Source organism: Muntiacus reevesi, chromosome X (assembly GCF_963930625.1).
Source record: "Muntiacus reevesi chromosome X, mMunRee1.1, whole genome shotgun sequence".
NCBI classification, from domain to species: domain Eukaryota; kingdom Metazoa; phylum Chordata; class Mammalia; order Artiodactyla; family Cervidae; genus Muntiacus; species Muntiacus reevesi.
The window spans coordinates 69,490,700-69,505,651 of NC_089271.1; the positions used below are offsets into that span (position 1 = coordinate 69,490,700).

The 14,952-nt window shown below is 36.2% G+C and overlaps 1 protein-coding gene across 3 annotated transcripts in view; it reads left to right on the forward strand.

The window, feature by feature from the left end:
• ATP7A (ATPase copper transporting alpha) overlaps positions 1–14,952 on the forward strand; it is a 141,927-nt gene that overhangs the window by 83,062 nt on the left and 43,913 nt on the right. For all 3 annotated transcript variants that reach the window (XM_065916975.1, XM_065916976.1, XM_065916977.1), the window contains exons 3-5: positions 4,930–5,419; positions 5,943–6,668; positions 11,138–11,344. In XM_065916975.1, the coding sequence (XP_065773047.1) occupies positions 4,930–5,419; positions 5,943–6,668; positions 11,138–11,344 (1,423 nt within the window). The remainder of the gene's footprint in view (positions 1–4,929; positions 5,420–5,942; positions 6,669–11,137; positions 11,345–14,952) is intronic.

Sequence of the window (14,952 nt, forward strand, 5' to 3'; positions counted from 1 at the left end):
CACAATGAGGTACCATTACACGCCAGTCAGGATGGCTGCTATCCAAAAGTCTACAAACAATAAATGCTAGAAAGGGTGTGGAGAAAAGGGAACCTTCTTACACTGTTGGTGGGAATGCAAACTAGTACAGCCACTATGGAGAACAGTGTGGAGATTTCTTAAAAAACTGGAAATAGAACTGCCATATGACCCAGCAATCCCGCTTCTGGGCATACACACCGAGGAAACCAGATCTGAAAGAGACACGTGTACCCCAGTGTTCATCACAGCACTGTTTATAATAGCTAGGACATGGAAGCAACCTAAATGTCCATCAGCAGATGAATGGATAAAGAAGCTGTGGTACATATACACCATGGAATATTACTCAGCCATTAAAAAGAATTCATTTGAATTAGTTCTAATGAGATGGATGAAACTGGAGCCCATTATACAGAGTGAAGTAAGCCAGAAAGATAAAGACTAATACAGTATACTAACGCATATATATGGAATTTAGAAGGATGGTAACGATAACCCTACATGCAAAACAGAAAAAGAGACACAGATGTACAGAACAGACTTTTGGACTCTGTGGGAGAAGGCGAGGGTGGGATGTTTTGAGAGACCAGCATAGAAGCATGTATATTATCTAGGGTGAAACAGATCACCAGCCCAGGTTGGATGCATGTGACAAGTGCTCGGGGCTGGTGCACTGGGAAGACCCAGAGGAGTCGGGTGGAGAGGGAGGTGGGAGGGGGGATCGGGATGGGGAATACATGTAAATCCATGGCTGATTCATGTCAGTGTATGGCAAAAACCACTACAATATTGTAAAGTAATTAGCCTCCAACTAATAAAAATAAATGAAAAAAAAAATAAAGTTTTTAAGTTGTAACTTTTATTTAGGTTGGTCAAATTGAATAAATATCAATAGAACTTGATGCCTTCCTCTTATACTCTTATACTTTAATTTTCAGTATCCTTTATTGAAACATCAGAATGTTACTCAGTTAAAATATATATATTATTTTTTCTGCAAACAGTGATAGAATTTTTATTAAGACATATGTAATATAAATGGAATTCCTATTATGTATTTTATATAGTATTTATTTGGCAAAATATATTGTGCAAGAAGAATCAGACATATTAGAAATTCAAGATTAATGATGAATCATTTTCCTTTTCTGAGTTTAGTCTCTGTTGAAGGACAGGATCCTTTCAGGCTCCTGCAAAACCTCTGAATCCCTCTATGTTGAGTTGTTATGAAAATGTTAGAAAGTAGGCTTTAAACCATTTGAAGATTTCCCCACTGGCTTAGTAGCATGCTACTCTGAATTTATTTTGGGGACATATCAATCAACTCCTGGGGGGATAAAAGGGAATTTCAGTGTGCTAAAGCAAAGTACCTTTCCCAAAGTGACTTTTAAAAATGGGGAAATGTTAGAGTATACTAATTGTCAAATCTTGCGAAAAACCTAAAGAAATACATTCTCTTAATCATTTTTTATTTTGAGAAGATATGAAATGTAGAGGGGAAAAGTAAACATAGAACTAAAATTTAGTTCACACACTAGAAATATTTCATACTTTTCAGATATTTTTAAGTCACAAATCCCTCAAATCACAGGCATAGAATTTTGGTTTTTCAGGGAGATCAAAGATCATCTAGATTTATCATTTATAAATGGAAAGAGTATGGACTTTGGAGTTACAGAGACCTACATTTGAATTCTAGCTCTTTCATTTTCTTGCTGAGCTTCTTGGGTAATTTATTCAGTGTCCTAGCCTTCAGATAGGAAATTGGATCACCTTTTCTTACCAGATGAGAAGGAATACACAAAAGAAAATATACTAATAACAATCCAAGAAGTGGTAGTAACACAGTTTTTATAACACCTTTTATAGAAAGGTGGAGCTCAGAAGAACTGTCTTTCAAGAAACTTAAGCCCTTAGATTTGTCTTAAGTTTTTGCTTGAGAATAGATGATGCAGTCTTTTTATATATATGCAAATTATACAGCGATTACATACAGGTAAAGTATATGATGCTTGAATTTCATATTTTAGACATTTCAGTAGACAAATAACTCCTTATGCATTAAAATAATGGATCTTTACAATATCTATGGACAGCACCCCCTACACCACTGTTATTACTGTTGAGGCCACAGGGTATGTTTGGTTTCTTTTCTTCTCTTTCACTCCTACCTTCATCTAAGTATAGTGAACAGTGCTCCATCTTGAGTCCTTCATAGGAGCCACATTTATAGATTGTAGACTTTTGGATGTTTATTTTCAGGGGAACTATTGATAAAATAGAAACATAGTTTTTCTGGGAAAAAACAAAGCCAAACCACATTGATTCCTAATGAAAGATTCTGAGAAGAAGAACAAGCAGTTGAAACTTCGGAGTACTGTGGGGAATAGGCGAAGGTGGTTTGCGTTGGTGGTGATCAAGGAGAGTGGCACAGATCCAGAATCAGACAGATTGCTCCCAGCAATTTCCAGTTGTTTGGAATCTGTGCTTGCTTTTACTCACCATTGGATCCCTAGCAGCTAATACATAATAGGTATTCAGTAAATGTTTGTTAAATAAATAAGTGCTATTTTAGCTTCCTGCTCAAGGATTTGGCATCCAGAATAGTTCTGTGATAAACACTGTGAATTTCCTCTAACACAAAGGCGCTGCCTGTTTTTGTTTCCTTTGAGACTTTTGGCTTGAAAAATCTCTGATATCTAACATTCAGAGGAAAAGTCAAGTGCTGTTATCCCAAAGGGGAAAATTTTTTTGTGCTAGGTATGGTTGACCTGGCTTTAAAACACACAAATAGAAGTTACTAAATAAGGAAGTGTTGCAAAGAGTTGGACACAACTGAGCGACTGAACTGAACTGAACTGAACTTTCTGGTTTGCAGCATGAAAACAACATAGGATAAAACAACTTTTTTGCATAGTATTTTGTATACATAGTTTCCTTGTTTTTTTATGTTCAGGCTATGGCAATAAAAAGTGTAGCAAATCATCAGGTGATAAAGTGATTTTTGCTTTTAAAAATCAATTTTCAGAACACTTCCTCATTGGGTACCTCAGTAAGTTGAAATTTGGCAGGGTGAGCAGGGGAAAAATCCCCTTCCCTTTTTTAAAAGTTTGGCACTTGATCAGAAAAAGTAGAGTAGTACATAGAGCAGTACTGTCCAATGGAACATTCTGTAATGATGAAAATGTTCTGTATTTACTCTGTCCCTTGTGGCGGCCACATTGGCCATTGAACACTAGAAATGTGGCTAATGCAATTGAGGAACTGAATTTTTTAATCTTTTCATTTTTGTTTTTAAAATTATACCCCCAAATTGACTTCTTTTTGGCGTACAGTTCTATGAATGTTTTGTTTGTTTGCTTGCTTGCTTTTTTTTAGGTTTGGTTAATTTTAACACATGTATAGATTAATTTGGAGAAGTAAATGGCAACCCACTCCAGCACTCTTGCTTGGAGAATCCCATGGACAGAGGAGCCTGGTGGGCTACAATCCATGGGGTCGCAAAGAGTCGGACACGACTGAGCAACTAACACACTTAGATTAATTTAACTACCCCAAGCCAGGACAGCACAGTTCCATCACCCACATCACTCCAAAATGATTCTTCTCTATATGCAAATATAACTATGTCATTCCCCTGCTTAACTTTTCCATGACTCTCTATTACCTATGGAATAAAGTACAGATGATTATTGGCATACAAGAGCCCCCATGATAAAGCAGTTGCCTAATTATGCAGCCTTTCATTTTTTCTCTACTTTTGTGTTTACATTTGTCATGGGTTCCCTGCTTCAAATGTCCTTGCTAATTTCTGTTATTTCTTTAACGTTCAGGTATTATCTCCCTTAAGAAACCTTTTTGACACACATTCCCAGGGATGAATGGGTGTTCTTTTTCTCTGTCCTCTGTTCTAGCATTGCTCCCTGTGACTATGTCATGATCAGCTTTGTATCATGAGAATCCTAGTTTCTGGCACATATAATAAGTGTTTGATAAATATTAGTTTTTCAGTGTTTACTTTTATATGACTTACTGCTTCAAAGAACTACTTTCCTGTTTACTCATGTGATCCTTATAATAACCCTGGAGGAGAACAGAGCACATTTCTTCATTTTTCTGATGGTAGAGCTAGTGAGTGTGGTTAACACATAAGTGGAGAATTGACACTGGAGCTCAAATCTTCTGACTCTTAACCTAGTTTTGTGTGTGTATATGACTACTTCATAAATCTTTATAATCCATGTGTTACCAAAAAAGATGCAGGGTAAGATGTCCAGGTAGTAGTTAAATTATATTCAGTTGCTGAGCTTTAAGAATACAATCATTGTTTTAATAATCAAGTCAGGAAAAATGATAAAGATGTTCTTATTTTGCACAAAAGTAATACTAGACTATAGTGACTTAGAAGGTTATAGAAATACTTGCTACAAAACCCTATGAATATTGCTTTCATAAACCAACATGTTTATACCTTTTCTTGCAACAAGTTTATCTTAACTGAACATTTTAAAACTTTAAACTTCACTTCCAATTTGTTTTATGTAGCTGATCCTCTTTCCTGAAATTATCTTTTGAATTGGTAGAGTGCTGAGTGTTGGAATACTTTGTGAAAGGAGATGAAGAGTAGTTTGTTCTCTGTTATGAAATTCTAGGGTGTGTTTGTGCACGTTTCAAATGCCTGATCATTACCTGAGTCAAGTACACCTACATAGAGCTTTACCATTCCTGTAGGTACACAAGACATTTTGTGCTGCTTTCTAAAGAGAATAGGAAAGATGAGAACTAATAAAGAAACTCTATTTGATTTAATTATTTGTTTCATTCTTGATGGTGGTGTGATGATTGATAATTTTAAGTTCCATATCATAAAATTTAATTAAAATGACTTCTGCAATTTCCTTCCAAAAGGTTTCACTGGAAGAAAAAAATGCAACTATTATTTATGATCCAAAACTACAAACTCCAAAGACCCTGCAGGAAGCTATTGATGACATGGGCTTTGATGCTATTCTCCACAATCCTAAGCCTCTCCCTGTTTTAACTGAAACTGTGTTTCTGACTGTTACTGCTTCACTGGTTCCGCCATGGGACCATATCCAAAGCACATTGCTCAAGACCAAGGGTGTGACAGATATTAAAATTTCCCCTCAGCAGAGAACTGCACTGGTGACAATAATCCCTTCTATAGTGAATGCCAGTCAGATAGTAGAGCTGGTTCCTGATCTCAGTTTAGGTACTGGAACTCTGGAGAAAAAGTTAGGAACTTATGAAGATTATAGTATGGCTCAGCCAGGTGAAGTCATGCTGAAGATGAAGGTGGAAGGGATGACCTGCCATTCATGTACCAGCACCATTGAAGGAAAAATTGGGAAACTGCAAGGTGTTCAGCGAATTAAAGGTAGTATGACTGATATTATTTATTTGATTGCTTTGTAAGACTTGGTTTTCTGTTTTGGTCTTTTAACTTTAGCATTTTCCTTTAAGCATGCGTTTTGAATCCGTGGGACTAGAATGTTACTGCTTCATTGAAGTCTGAGAAACAGTGTATTCCCAGGATTAATGTCAAGTAAAGTTAATGATTATAATTAAAAGTTACATGAATCTTGAACTAGCATAAAAGGCAGCCAAGGTGGCATTCATGGAGTTCAGGGTTCTTAACACAACTTGCCTAGGGTCCTCTTGACCTCTGTTTCTATTCAGGCACGCAGAAACTTGGAGACCACAGATACAGTGGTCACATCTTTTGCTTTTTTCTAGTCCATGTCAGTAACATATTCTGAAAAGAACAGAATTATTTTAAGAAAGGATAATAACAACAATGAGAGAGAAACAATTATGTGTGGTATTAATTTGGTCTATAGAATGTTTTCTGAAGTGGCCCAGGAATAACTGAATTAAATATTTTTCTTTTTATTAACTAGTTTCCTTGGACAATCAAGAAGCTACTGTTGTTTATCAACCTCATCTTATCACAGCAGAGGAAATAAAAAAGCAGATTGAAGTTGTGGGCTTCACAGCATTCATCAAAAAACAGCCCAAATACCTCAAATTGGGAGCTATTGACATAGAACGTCTAAAGAACACACCAGTCAAATCCTCAGAAGGATCACAGCAAAGGAGTCCATCATACACCAGTAATTCAACAGTCATTTTCACCATAGATGGCATGCATTGTAAATCATGTGTGTCAAATATTGAAAGTGCTTTATCTACACTCCAACATATAAGCAGTGTAGTAGTTTCTTTAGAGAATAAATCTGCCATAGTAAAGTACAATGCAAGTTTAGTCACTCCAGAAACACTGAGAAAAGCAATAGAGGCCATATCACAAGGGCAATATAGAGTTAGTAGTGCAAGTGAAATTGACAGTACCTCAAACTCTCCCTCCAGCTCGTCTCTTCAAAAGAGTCCTTTGAATGTAGTTAGCCAGCCTCTAACTCAAGAAACTGTGATAAACATTGATGGCATGACTTGTAATTCTTGTGTGCAGTCTATTGAAGGTGTCATATCAAAAAAGGCAGGTGTAAAATCCATACAAGTATCACTTGCCAATGGCAAAGGGACTGTTGAGTATGATCCTTTACTAACCTCTCCAGAAACTTTGAGAGAAGCAATAGAAAACATGGGATTTGATGCTTCCTTGTCAGGTAATTATCATTTTGTCCTTTGATTCTTCTAATGTTCTTTTATTTACACTTTGCTAATTCTTTTGGCTTTTATCAGTGAAAAATGAGTAATAGGCACTGCAGTTCCACTTTTTGGAAATATGAAATATGTCAGCAGCATATATGAAGCGTATATAAAGATGCATAAAGATGTTTGCATAATTATATAGAAACTAGAAACATTAAATAAAGCATGATACCTCCATATGAGGAAATGCTCTGAAGCCATAAACATTATGGTGTTGAAGATACTTAATGCCATGGGAAAGTGTTTGAGATATTTTGTTAAATGAAAAAGCAAGTGAAAAAGTCATATGGTCAAAATTTTATAAACACATGTATAAGGATTTATGCCATGTGTATGTTATTTATGTGTATGAATAAAATTCCTGGTAGAAATATGAACAAAATTTTAATTGTAGTTATTTGTGAGTGGTAGGATAAAGATGATAATTTGTTTTCATTGTGCTTTCCTATGTATTTTAAGTTTTTTGTGACAGGGTTATATGTATATTTGTATGTATTTATGTACATATAATATGGGAGAAGCAAATGTTATTTTAAAAGAAAAATTAGAGCCTCAGATGTAGAAAACGAACTTACGGTTAGCAGGGGATAAGGGGAGGAGGGATAAATTGGGAGATTTGGTTGACATATACACACTATTATATATAGAACAGATAACTAATAAGAACCTGCTGAATAGCCCAGGGAACTCTACTCAATACTCCATAATGGCCTATATGGGAAAATAATCTTAAAAAGAGTGTGTGTATATATATATATATATATATATATATATAGCTGATTCACTACGCTGTACACTTAAAACTGATATAGCATTGTAAATCAACTATATTGCAAACAAAAATTTTAAAAAGAAAATGAAAATAGTAGAGATAAATAGTAGAATTTAAGCTGTAGTTTCAAATTTAGGCATTCTAATTAACCTGACTCTAGAACTGGCCCAAAGTCTTCCTGTTTTCTGGTAGCTCTTACCTTGAACTGAAACCAGAGATGTATATCCAATGGAATTTGCCCATGTGAACTTGTTTTGAACTAGAATTGAACCTAGCCTTGATTAAACTGGAAATTCCCTAAATGAAATTTCTTGCTGTGAATATAATGGAAAAGTTGAATAACTAATTTCTAGACAATGTCATTGGACTTCCCCGGTGGCTCAGCGGTAAAGAATCCACCTGAAGTGCAAGAGACACAGGTTCAATCCCAGGGTCAGGAAGATCCTTTGGATGAGGGCATGGTAACTCACTCCAGTATTCTTGCCTGGGAAATCCCATGGACAGAGGAGCCTGGTAGGCTACAGTTCGTGGGGTCGCAAAAGAGTCAGACACGGCTTAGTGACTAAGCAGCAATAATAACAAACATGTTAAAAGCCATGATGAATAGGTAGAAAACCTTGGCAAAGTGATTGTGACCATAAAATAACTTTTGAATTGTGACTACAGTAACCCATATTATTGGGGTAAAAAGTTGATATCAATTGACTGCATTGTGTGTTTCTTCTATAGATCAATCAGAGTTTAAGATGCCACCAGAATTGTGGCTGCCCATTTTCTGAATGCTAGTGTCAATGCTGGTCCAGGTTTCATAGTCTACCACTCTGAAACCTGTTCCTATAGACTTAGAGGGATCATTGCATTTCACCCTCATGTCATACCAGTCCTGGGTGGACCATAAATGGTAATAAAGGAAATAGTGAGAATTATAGGAGGTACTTTTTATCATGACCAGCAATATCATCATTATCATAAAAAGATATATAATATATGAAGTTGTCTTCACTAACCAATTAAAGCAAATGAAATACTCAATTAAATTCCTTTTCCTTTTTTTGTAACTTTTTCATCTTTAATTTCAAACTTACAGAAAAACTGCAAGAACAGTACACAGAATTCCTGTTTACCAATTTTACTCAGATTCCATTGTTAACACTGTTGCCACATTTGTTTTATCATTCTTTTTCTTTATCAACAGATATATATTCAAACACACAATACACACACACGTATCTATCTTTTTCTGAATTATTTGAGAGTAAGTTGCAGACATGATGTTTATAGTTAAACATAAACACAGTTGTTTTTTAAGATGTTTTCTGATTATATATTTATTCATATAACTTTAGACTAAACCTGCCAGTTTTGAGGATCAGACTGGAAATCCTTTCTTGAAATTTTTGGATTCTTTTCTGATTGTTGCCTCACATGCAGGAGAGTCAGTCGTCTTTTGAATTAATTTATGCATAAGTAGTGTTGCTACTGGAGAAGGCAATGGCGACCCACTCCAGTGTTCTTGCCTGGAGAATCCCAGGGACGGGGGAGCCTGGTGGGCTGCCGTCTATGGGGTCGCATGAAGTCGGACACAACTGAAGCGACTTGGCAGCAGCAGCAGCAGCAGCAGCAGTAGCAGTGTTGCTTCAGTTTATAGAAAAGCCAATTTAAAGAAACTAGCCATTTAATTTACTCTGGCTTTTTAACACCTGTACTGCCTCTGTGGAAAATGGCAGCATTTGCTCTTCTTGACACATTCACTGGGATAAAGGTCACAATTTTGTGAATCTTTGTTGAGAAATCATGCCATTGTAACTAAAAGGGGTTACCTCTATGACTTATTTTAACTCAGTACTGTACTTCTAGAGTGTGAAATTGCAGATGGTGTTTTGGTTACTTCTGGTACCTGAAATAACTAAATTACTCTGGAATAAGACTTAAAGTAATTGGTAATATAATCTTTCTTTTTACTGTCCAAGTTCAGAATTTTAAATCTTCATAATAATTATGATAGAATGAATAAGCTCCTGGCTAGACTAAAATAATGTTTTTTTTCCCCCAAGCCAAAGCTATTTCCTTTGGGCAAATGAGCCTCCTTTTTGAATTTTTGGTACTGTTTGGTAAATTTTATCCTCTTTGTTCTAAATAATACTCTCGTAATCTGAATGAATATCATTTTCTGAATTGATTCACATATAAGATCAAAGACTGTCTAATTTTGGAATTAGGAGAATCTCATCCTTTACTATTCAAAGTGTCCTTTGCCATACCCAGACTGGCAATACTGCCATCACTTGGAAGCTTATTGGAACAGAATTTCAGGCCTCACCCTCAATGTACTGAATCAGAATCTGCATTTTAACAAGATCCCCTACGTGATTGTATGTCAAAATTTAAGAGCCTTTATTATAACTGATTTGAAAAGTCAGGCTTTTGTTATGGAAGTGGTCAGGCTTTTGTTAAAGTTTCTTCAAAAGATGCCTTTTTTCAGTATCCTAAAAACTAGCTCTGCTATGCAGGATTTCCTCTGTGGACTAGCCAAATAGACTTGAATCAGTTTTTTGCCCAAAGGAAAGAAGTAACACGTTAGTGGAAATTTCCTCATCACTTCTTTTCCTCCTTATCTCTGCAGTAGAGTTGAAAATCTTTAGCTTTTTTTGCAGGTACATGGATGTCCTAAAAAGAATACTTTCTCCCTTCTTGGGAGGTAATTAATACTGAAATGGATAAATTAAGTCTCCGCTAAAACTGCAGGGGAGCTTCTGGGATGACAGATGCTTTCCACTGTTTCACAGTCCATAAACATTCTACAGAAAAATTCTCTGAATACTTTGTGAAAAATGAAGATTATTGCTGACTTACTCCTTGCCTCTTCTTCCATTGTCCATCAAAGACATTTTAATTTAAAAAACACTATGTATTATTGTTAAAATTCAAACATACAGCAATGTCTATAGAGGAAATTTGTTCATCTTTCTGTTATTCTATTCCTGCCATAACCTCATTCCCCAGAAATAGCCTCTACTAGTAGTTTGGTATGTACCCTCCTAGGCTTCCTTATGCATGTTCTCATCTATGCACTCTAACAATTTTTAAATGACATTGTACTGCATTGCTGTTTTGCAGATTGCTTTTTGTCCCACTTACACGAATTGCTTTACTGCCAGTATGTAAATCATTAACATAATGATAGAAATTCATTATAAAACTAAGAGCTTTCTATTAATAAACCACTGTCTACTGGAGTTTGGGGTAGGGATAATGGGCTTGAAGATCTTGATATAAAGTTCTGTTTATTCATCTAGTTCTGATTTTCCCAAGAATTGGGATGGGCAGTGTTGAACTTGGAAGTCACTTCCTGGAAAGTGTAAAGATAGCATTGCACAGGGCTAGGTCCATGACAGTTTTAAAGGAATGGATTGACAGTGCCTGGAGAAGGAAATGGCAACCCACTCCAGTATTCTTGCCTGGAGAATCCCGTGGACAGAGGAGCCTGGTGGGCTGCTGTCTATGGGATCACACAGAGTTGGACATGACTGAAGCAACTTAGCAGCAGTAGCTGCAACAGCTTGACAGTGCTAGGAGGTGTGGATTGTGATAAGTGATGAGGATGCAGCTGGAGAATACCTCAAATGAAAAGAATCTTTCCCTGTCCACCAGATACAAATGAGCCATTGGTAGTAATAGCTCAGTCCTCATCAGAAATGCCACTTTTGACCTCAACTAATGAATTTCACACCAAAATGATGACACCAACTCATGACAAGGAGGAGCCAAAGACTTCATCTAAGTGTTATATACAGATCACTGGTATGACTTGTGCTTCCTGTGTAGCAAACATTGAACGGAATTTAAGACGAGAAGAAGGTAAGACACTCTTAAAACTTGCTATTTTATGTACTAATTTGAGAACTTTGTCCTTTTTGTCCTCTTATGTGTTTTGTAACCATGTTTATGATTCTTGCCAAGGCCTCATAAAGACTATCATGATTTACAGGACAACCTTGACTTCCTGATAGCCAGTTTTTGTTAGTGTTTTTGTTTCCTTAGATATAGTTCTTGTCTCATTTATCTCATGGCTGCACTTTAATATCAGTGAAATTTGTAGTCAAATAGCAGAAGGAAAGGAGAAGGCAATGACATCTCACTCCAGTACTCTTGCCTGGAAAATCCCATGGATGGAGGAGCCTGGTAGGCTGCAGTCCATGGGGTCGCTAAGAGTCAGACACAGCTGAGCAACTTCACTTTAACTTTTCACATTCCTGCATTGGAGAAGGAAATGGCAACCCACTCCAGTGTTTTTGCCTGGAGAATCCGAGGGATGCGGGAGCCTGGTGGGCTGCTGTCTATGGGATCGCAAAGAGTTGGACACGACTGAAGCGGCTTAGCAGCAGCAGCAGCAGAAGGAATTACATAAGATTACTATTCTTTATGGACCTTGTCTGCAGTGGATTTTAAGAAACTAAATTTTCTGATAAAACTATGCTTAAAACTAACAGCTAGAATCTGTAAGTTTCAGAGTTTCAGTTTTACTATACCCAGGGCAAGCACTGGACCAAAGCCAAGTTTTAGAATTGTTCTCTTCCAGCAGTTTGATCACTAATCTTTGCTTGCAGTAAAAGTGTTCAAAAGTTACTCAATATTGTGTACAAGTTTTCATTTTGAGTTACAAATTCTTAGAAAATCTGCAATACATTTTTTTATTTAGTCACACTCAGATGTTTTAGCTTTTAATTTTGCACTCACATTAATGGACTTCACAGCATAGTGAAGATTTGTTAACCATAGAGATAGATTTGTTAACCATAGAGATAGGTGATTATGTTTAATGAGCCTGAAGTCATAGGTTTGGTACTCAGGTATCCCTAGCCCTAGGTATCTTACTGATAGTCACAAGGGCTGAATAAATATGATTAGTATAAGCTTATCATCACTATTGGGGAAATAAAGTATGTAGAGTAATAATACAGACCTATGGCTAGTAGACTCACCTTATATGTAAAGATCAGAACATTATGGTAACAAAATGTATTGTTATATACTAGAGTCATCTTAAGTTCAATATTACCTTGTCCACATTCTGTCATTTCTACATCCTTCATTTCTTCTTGCATTATATCTAATTAGAATGCCGTCTGGACTAAATTATACTTTGTTTGAGTGATTAAGAAGAACAGGAGGAAGGTTGCAAGAAAATGAAATAAAAAAGTTTCCAAAGGGCTAGTTTAACTTTAGAACCAACTATTTTAGGAGCAGTTCAGATATAGCCTTTCTCATGAGACAAGCAATGACTACTACAGATAAAAATTACAGATTTTTTTTAAATCCCTAAAACTGATTGTTCCAATTACTTTCTGCTCCTTTACCACCTTTTAACCTAGTTAGAAATAGCTTTGGCCTAGCTGGGGTCAACATTCACAGTCTACCTATATTCACTTCTGTTTTTTTTAAGTTAAGTGGCACTGGTCTTCCCTCAGTTTCACCTGAATTATATTTTTAAAAATGAATAGAAAAAAGTTCTAATTATATTTTGAAGTAAAAATTTTAAAAATTGTCCATAATTTATATAAGTATAAAATGTTTTGAAACTTGAAAAAACAGATTTTTCTGTTTCTTTTTGGCTATAGATGACATCCAACTGAAGTGAAAAGATTTTTTTCCTTTTCCTATACCCTTATCTTATCACCAGTACTTTCCTATGATCCAATCCTCTGAATTATTTGGTACTCACAAAGCCCAGTGTATAACTACCTTTTTTCTCCAAAGAAAAGAGTACTTTTTTGGTAACCAATTTCATATAGAAAGCTTAGATTATATTAGTTTATTTTCATATTAAAAACTATTATTAAATTGGTATTTGGATATTTTTTTCTTTTTATCAAACCCCAGAGCTGACCTATGGACTGTTGATTCCTATTCCCTGTCAGGTAGCAACCAAGTGCCACAGATTCCTAGAAAGAACTGCCATTTCTGCTGCATATTATTAATTTTCTTCCTGGAAGTGACAGCAATAGCTGACCTAGAGAAGTGGAGTGGTTGTTAACAAAATACTGATACCAGAGAACAGCATGACTGCCATAAAATGAACTGCTTTGTTAAGTCATGTGGCAATTTTTGGTGGGGGGGGAATAAGAGCATTTTTGATTAGTGTGTGTCAGGCAATACAATTTGAGAGAGAAATGACTGTTATTTGATAATATTATAATGTGTATGTTGGTATATTCTTAGATTTTTTGCTACAATTACATTGGTTTCCTAAGTAAATGAGTTCTTTTCTCTAGGACTCTGTCTTACAGGTTTCTAAAATACTTTATGTTCATTTCCTAAAAATACTTTCTATTTGGATCACAATTCAAACATTGTTAAACAGTTCTAAGACAGTTGTGGAAATGTGAATATTGCCTGGATGTTTGATGATATTGAATAATTATTTTAGGTTTGATAATGGTATTATTATTTTTTAAAAGAAAAAAGTCTTTTTTAAAAGGTTATTTATTTATTTTGACTGTGCTGGGTTTTCATTTTTTGCTGTGTGTGAACTTTCTCTAGTTGTGGTGATCGGGGCTACTCTCTAGTTGCAGTTCGAGGGCTTCTCATTGTGGTGGCCTCTCTTGCTGTGAAGCACGAGCTCTTGGCACACAGGCTTCAGTAGTGAGGCTCGCAGGCTCAGTAGTTGTGGTACATGGACTTAGTTGCCCTGTAGCATATGGGATTCCTTGTTGATCAGGGATTGAACCCATATCCTCTGCATTGGCAAGTGGATTCTTAACCACTGGACCACCAGGGAAGTCCAAGGAAAGGAGTCTTATCTTTTAGAGATACATATTTAAAATTTTACATATTATATGATATCTAGGATTTGCTTCAGAATAATCAGGGTAGAGGGTAGGGATGAGTGGGTAGGAATATATATGAAACCTGAGCTGCTGCTGCTGTTGCTAAGTTGCTTCAGTCATGTCCGACTCTGTGCGACCTCATAGACGGCAGCCCACCAGGCTCCCCTGTCCTTGGGATTCTCCAGGCAAGAACACTGGAGTGGGTTGCCATTTCCTTCTCCAATGCAGGAAAGTGAAAAGTGAGAGTGAAGTCTCTCGTTCGTGTCCGACTCTTAGCGACCCCATGGACCGCAGCCTACCAGGCTCCTCCCTCCATGGGATTTTCCAGGCAAGAGTACTGGAGTGGGGTGCCATTGCCTTCTGAGCAGCCCAGTATTACTGATAGTTATTGAAGCTGAGAGATGGGTACATTGAGTTTATTATGTTGTTCTCTCTCGAGTGTGTGTGTGTATTTGAAATTTTCCATAATAAAAAAAATTTTTAAATGAGGCCTAGTTTTCAAATAGTTTTATTGGGGTTCAAGATTGTATAAAAGTAAAGAAATAAATTTTTCCAGATTCACTTAACCCTTTCACAGTTAAATGAAAAGAAGACTATTATAAAATTATTCTTGGGAACTTCCCTGGTGGGCCAGTGGCT